This window comes from Phytophthora infestans, genomic scaffold (assembly GCF_000142945.1).
Source record: "Phytophthora infestans T30-4 supercont1.3 genomic scaffold, whole genome shotgun sequence".
Classification (NCBI taxonomy): Eukaryota; Oomycota; class Peronosporomycetes; order Peronosporales; family Peronosporaceae; genus Phytophthora; species Phytophthora infestans.
In genome coordinates this window covers 4,611,870-4,617,984 of record NW_003303756.1, presented here as the reverse complement: position 1 = coordinate 4,617,984, position 6,115 = coordinate 4,611,870, and the positions used below count along the sequence as shown (strand labels likewise).

Here is a 6,115-nt window from a genome sequence, read left to right as displayed (position 1 = left end):
GACGAGCCTGACGCGCCAGAAAGCCGTCAGCCCCTGGCGCCCGCTCTCGCGGACGATCTCCCTGCTGGGCAGAGCCAAGCACATGCGTCTCCAATCCCCGTAGGCGAGATAACAGCTCCCGATTCGACTGACGAAGCTCCGACGCGATCTGCTCAGCCCGCCAGGCACGATCTTCCGCCCGCTCAGCCCCAACCTGAGCGTCCAACGCGCGGTTCGAAGCTTCCTCCACCTCGCCCTGAACGTACAGGGCGTACGCCGTATCATCGTGAGGGCCCACCACCGATAATTGACTCGGTGGGTGACGCGCGCTGGATTGTGGAGCGTATCGTTGACCATGAAGATCCCCACAGCTCGACCGCTCAACGAAACGTCCGTAGTCGTGCTCCTCGCGCGGTTCCGACCGCGCGCCGCTACTTGGTACGTTGGCTCGGTTATTCCCCAGAACATGATACGTGGAAGTCCCGCGCCAACCTTCTCCGCGACGTTCCGGACGTGGTCCACGAGTATGAGACCATGCTACTTGAGAAGAAGAATTCCGCGAGTCACCCCGCGGAGACCGTGAACGAGATCGAGAACGGCCACGAGAACGACCCGCACGAGGAGGCGACAACGACGCCGCGCTCCGACGCGTGCAACGTCGGCGTGAGCCGCCGCGATTAGCCGCCTGATCCATACTGGACAGGGTGTGCTCGTACTTCCCGATCCATCCCGACTCCTCTCCGCTGAGTGGCCGCTCAGCGAGATATTCCCTCCATTCGCGTTGAGTCGGACGGGTTGAAGTACCACAGGACTCACATCCCTCTCTCACGTGCACGAAGCAGAGTCGATCCATATCCCACGCGTTGTTGCAGACCTTCACGCGTAGCTCTCCAATCGAATATTCCGCGAGGATCTCCTCGCGATACGTCAACCAGTCGACAAAGCTTTCTTCAGCACGCGACATCCGGTTCCATCGCCGGATGAAGGCACACCAGGAGCGACGAAGTCCCTCGCGATCAGCGCCTTCAATGTATTTCTTCCGCGTCGCGCGGAAGCGACGAAAGTGGTTCTTCATAGTGTCGAGCGTATCCGGATTCTCCGCTCCTGACAAGTCGTACATGTCCCAGGGAACCAGGGCGTCGTCCATCACGCGCGACCGCGTGCTTCCGGCGCTGATCCTCGTGACTGTCGGCTCCGCCGGTGTCTCGGCTGTCTGGGTTACCGCCGCCGTTAGTGTGTCGATGCTTGCTGCTGTCACCAGCGTCGCGCTGGTGCTAACGTCCGCTGACTGCGTCGTGTTGTCCTCGGCCATCTTCGCTCCGTTGGGTTTTCGAGTTTTCTTCAATTGTGTTCCGTGCGCTTATGTTGCGTAAGCGCAACTTAGAGAGGAGGGTGATGTAATGGGCCCAACTCCAATTACATAAGTAGGTAGATATTTCTTTAGTTATTACATAAGTAGGTAAAGTGGCACACGGGTAGCGTGTGCCAAGGTGTCATCATCTGATTGGTTGATAGTGAGGAGCCAGACTCACTTATTGACCAATCAGATATAGACATGTGTTTGAGTGGTTCACACGAGGCCAGGGGTAGCCGCCCTGGTCCTAAATAAATCAGAGTTGAATTTGACACAAACCTTTGACTTGGTTTTATTATTGCGAGCTTCCTCCGCATTACAGTGTAAGCTAGTAACGGTATCTCTTACCCCGTTACAAACGGTCTGATGTCAAGTTGCTTATGTCTGGCGTCTGGGTACCTCACAGCTGCTGTGCTGTTATTCTCCGGTGGGAAACGCCCAGTCCCGGCTGCGGTTGTTCCCCTCGGGAAAGAATAGGTGGACCCGCGGGTTCTTGCCCTTGTGCGGCAGCGTACAGACGCTGAAGCTTAGACTGCGGCAGCTCATATTTAGGCAGTTGCTGACCGAAGTATTGGGGAGGCGCGACAGGCCTCCTCAGAGTGGTCGTGTGTGGCATGATCGGTGATCCGGCCAAGGCGTTCAAATGCACGCGTGCTCCTCGGCCGAGAACAAAGGCAAATAGACTCGAATTCATAGATGGTGTGTAATGGGCCCTCCATTACATAAGTAGGTATATTTCTTTACATAAGTAGGTAGATCTCTTCTAGCGTGTGCTGAAATGCTGTCATGCCATTAGCTGATATATGGGGAGCCAGACCCATTATTAGCTAATTAAACTATGACGTGTATTTGAGTACCCAGGGCTGTGGCCTTGGTCCTAAGATACAGTCAGGGTTGATTTTTCCTTAAACCTAAGACTCAGTCGTCCTATTGCAAGCTTCCTCAACACTATAGTGTAAGCAAGTAACGGAGTAAATATCTGGCCCGTTACATGGTGACATGAGAATGTTGACCTCGCGCGCACGCTTGTCTTCGCCATCAAGCTTCCTCCCCATCTTTGGCTGCGACTCCTCGAACCATTCAAGGTATCGAGTTAATCCCTCAATCAGCGTCAACATCTTGGACAAGTCCTTGACGCCATTGTTGCCGACAGCCGCGTAGTCGTCAGGCGGGTTGCCGACGCCCCTTTCGTGGGCATCGGCGGTGCTCTTCTCTTCTACATCGCCAGCCAGACAAGCCTTTTCGTGGATGGGTACCGGTGCGTGTGTCGGCGCCGCTCCAGTGTAGGCAATGGTCATTGGGCTCAAGACCTGTTGAACTGCAATCCTCAGGCCGCGCGAGCTATTGTATATACGCTAGTGATGTTAAAAATGCAGCACATGGAGAGATATTGGGTTCGTTAACTACCTTGCTTAACTCTACCCTCTCTCCGAGCTCCCTGAACAACACAACCGCTTGTACCCACGCCCAGACCCTCGCAGTCCAGCGCAGCTGCTCGACGCACATCACACGGGACAGAGACTGCTGTTCTGGCTCTACTTCAGCAATCACACCAGCTTACCTGACGACAGCGACACATGAACAAGCGCTCGAGCTGCAAGCCGCTATTTCTTTCACTGGTGGACGAAAGAGCGAATGGATATTTGTAAAGCTAGCTAATCTAAGTCAAACTAGTATGAAATAAACACATTTTTTTAAAGTCTGGACGTGTTACAAAACGGGCATATCAGTTGGAATTCGGTCGGACAATTGGAATTTTTGCGGCTCGCTGTTTTTTTTCTTTTTTGCAGTCTACACATTTCTGGGCTCTGGCAATGCCTTTTTTCAGTAATTGGTAGAATAGTGCCTTACTGAAAATGGATCAATCAAATCGTTTCATTCAATAATACCGGTCTTACCCATTGGGGGCTCTAATCCTACATCACTTGTGCTTAAGCTTTTACATAATATGTAAATATTATTTACATGCTAAAAGTCACCTCAACACTTGTAAACACACAAATGTCGAAGTCACCGAAGGGGCAATAAAACGTAGATTGCACAAAATTATTCAGCGCTCAAAACACATTCTGTACGTTTTCGCACACAGCAGCGGCAATATTGAAAAGGCTATTCAAGGTGAACGTGCACTACGACGAACACGACACGCAAAGCGGGGCGGTGGATGAATCTTGCGGACGAGCATATTCGAGATCGCGGTCGTCTGTCGGTTCATCGAACGGGTTTGTGACAAGCTCAAAAATGTGCTGAACCGCGTCATAGTCACCTTCATGTGCAAAGTCGATGGCCTTCTGAGCCACATGGTTGCGCAGCACAAACAGCGGGTTTACATCGAGCATACGACGACGGCGATCTGCGTCACTTGCTGCATCCCCTTGCTCCTTGACACGGGAAATGTAGACGTCAATCCAGTCCACCCACACAGTACGGATACTATCCATGCGCTCTTCGTCCGTAGTCGCATCAAGCAGCTTCTTAGCTTCACGATTAGCTTTTATCTGAGCAACCAGAGCAGGCGTGATGCCATACTGACGAGCACGAACAGGATTCTCTTGTAACAGCATCACAACCATGTCGAATTGAGCGTCAGAGACTCCTCCTGAGTCCAGCTCCAGTTTGCGTTTCTGCTGAGCCAATGTCTCGGAGACAGCAACAAGCTTGTTCAGCACTTGTTCGCGACAATCACCCGTCTCGAAGACGTCAAGCTCCGACAGGTAGCGGAAGGTGCACGTGAAGTCTGCGCCAGTGAATGCAAGGACATCGAACAGCGTATCCACGAGCATCTTGTCCTCCTTCTCTTCGTCTGATAGCCCCAGCTTTTCACGCATCAGCCGCATGTACTCGGCTTCGTAGACAGCATCAAACGACTCTAGAATTGGTTCCAGACCTGCACGCTCTGTTACGAGTCCCAACTGATCCGCCAATACACCACAATTCCACTTGCAGACTTCAGGCTGCGCTTCGTATCTGTAGCGTCCTCTGTCGTCCGACGTGTTGCAAATGTGTTTGGGGTCAAAGTGCTCCATAAACCCGAACGGACCGTAGTCCAGCGTGTCTCCTACGATGCTCATGTTGTCTGTGTTCAGCACACCATGACAGAAGCCAATTGACTGCCACTTGGCCACCAACATGGCTGTACGACGCACAACTTCTTGGAAAAACTTCTCGTACTTTCTCGCTCCACTGATCTCCGAGTAGTACTGTCGAATAGTAAAGTCCAGCATCTCTCTCATCATCTCTTCTTTGTTCTCCAAGTGGGCACTCGGTCCAGCGAGGCCTGTCAGCTTGTCCTCGTCTTTAAAAATCTCAAAACTGCCGAATCTCAGAAAACTTTTGGCAATTCTCGTCACCACAGCCGTTGGCTCCATCTTGGCGTCGCCATTGTAGAAAATATCTCTCAGCACTTGCGTCTCTTTGGACGTGACCACGCTGCCTGCGCGAGTGGTAGGTACACCCAGTGCATGCATGTTCTCACTGCAGAGAAATTCTCTCAACGTTGATCTCAATACTTTACGGCCATCGGCTGTTCTCGAGTAGGGAGTGAGTCCGGAGCCCTTAAGTTGCAGCTCCCACCTCTCGTCCACAGCCACCACTTCACCCAAATAGAGGGCGGCTCCATCTCCTAATTGGCCTGAGAAGAAGCCAAATTGGTGGCCGCAGTAGCACTGGGCGGCAGTCTCAGCGCCAGGTAACAGAGTATTTCCAGCTAGAATCGGCACCAAGGTCTCAATTGGCTGTAAATCGTCGCCTTCACCGTTTACTCCTTCGTCTTGACTCTTGCTATCGCTCTCGTTTAGCTCAATGCCGACTAGAAGAAGCGAATTAGGGGAGGTGACGACCAACTCTGGACTGGCGATGGGTGTGGGATCTACCCGAGAGAAACAAGCGCCAGATACGGCACTTCGCACGAAGTTCTTGGGCTCTGTATCGATAGGCAACTCTCGCAGTACGGCATTGTCGAACCTAGAGCTGGGGAGGCGTCTCCAGCTGCTGAAGGAGCGAGAGAGACTGCCACGACCGCTGTTGGCCATGCGAGTCATCATGGGAAGAAATGCTACAGTTAGCAAAAGAAAAATGAGGCTGTCATAGTTAAGCTAAGGTCTTTCAAATGTGAATTTTCGATAGAGTTGCTGTAGAGCAATGCTCAAAAAAAATATTGGGTTGTTCCTGAAACCTCAAAACATCAAAGTCGCATTTTAGCAAAGACGCGGCGTTGAGAAATTGCTACATGTGGACCAATGCATCCGAAACTCAATCGTGTTAAGGTATCAAATCGCATTGGGGAGCATTTTACCTGTACCGTGTTCTCTACAGCGCTTCCTTTTGCTGGGTACTAAAGTATTTAACAGAGCTATTCAAATGCACCACACAGCAGTAATTGCCGTTCGGTTTAGCCACCGACAACGACAGGTAAGTGTATGTGAATCGACCAATTGCTTCTGCTGAGCCTCGGACAAATTTGGCTAAATGGGATGAGTCGACCTAAATAAAAAGTGCATGATGTCCGTTTTGATTACGCATCCTCTGGACCATATTTATGGTTTTGAGGTTTCAAGAGCAGCCCATTCAGGCAGATCGAAAGAGCATACAGAATTTAACGACAGTGAAAATAATTCTTTTTATATTTAGCTGCAGGTAATCTCAAATTTTAAGCTTTACAATTTGCTCTTAGAATCCACTGATTCCAATAAGAAGACTTAAGAATCCTATCCCTGGCCAACGGTCATCATCCGCTATGGCTCGAGTCATCTTTTGGCGCAGTTAGAGATCGTCTGCGTAGGT

General features: G+C 51.2%; 1 protein-coding gene across 1 annotated transcript; it reads right to left on the bottom strand.

The window, feature by feature from the left end:
* Positions 1-3,462: 3,462 nt before the first annotated feature.
* PITG_02895 (selenoprotein O, putative) lies at positions 3,463-5,376 on the bottom strand (the record flags this gene model as incomplete). Its single annotated transcript, XM_002907712.1, has 1 exon — positions 3,463-5,376. The coding sequence occupies one exon, from the start codon at positions 5,374-5,376 to the stop codon at positions 3,463-3,465; it is 1,914 nt and encodes a 637-aa protein (XP_002907758.1).
* Positions 5,377-6,115: the final 739 nt, after the last annotated feature.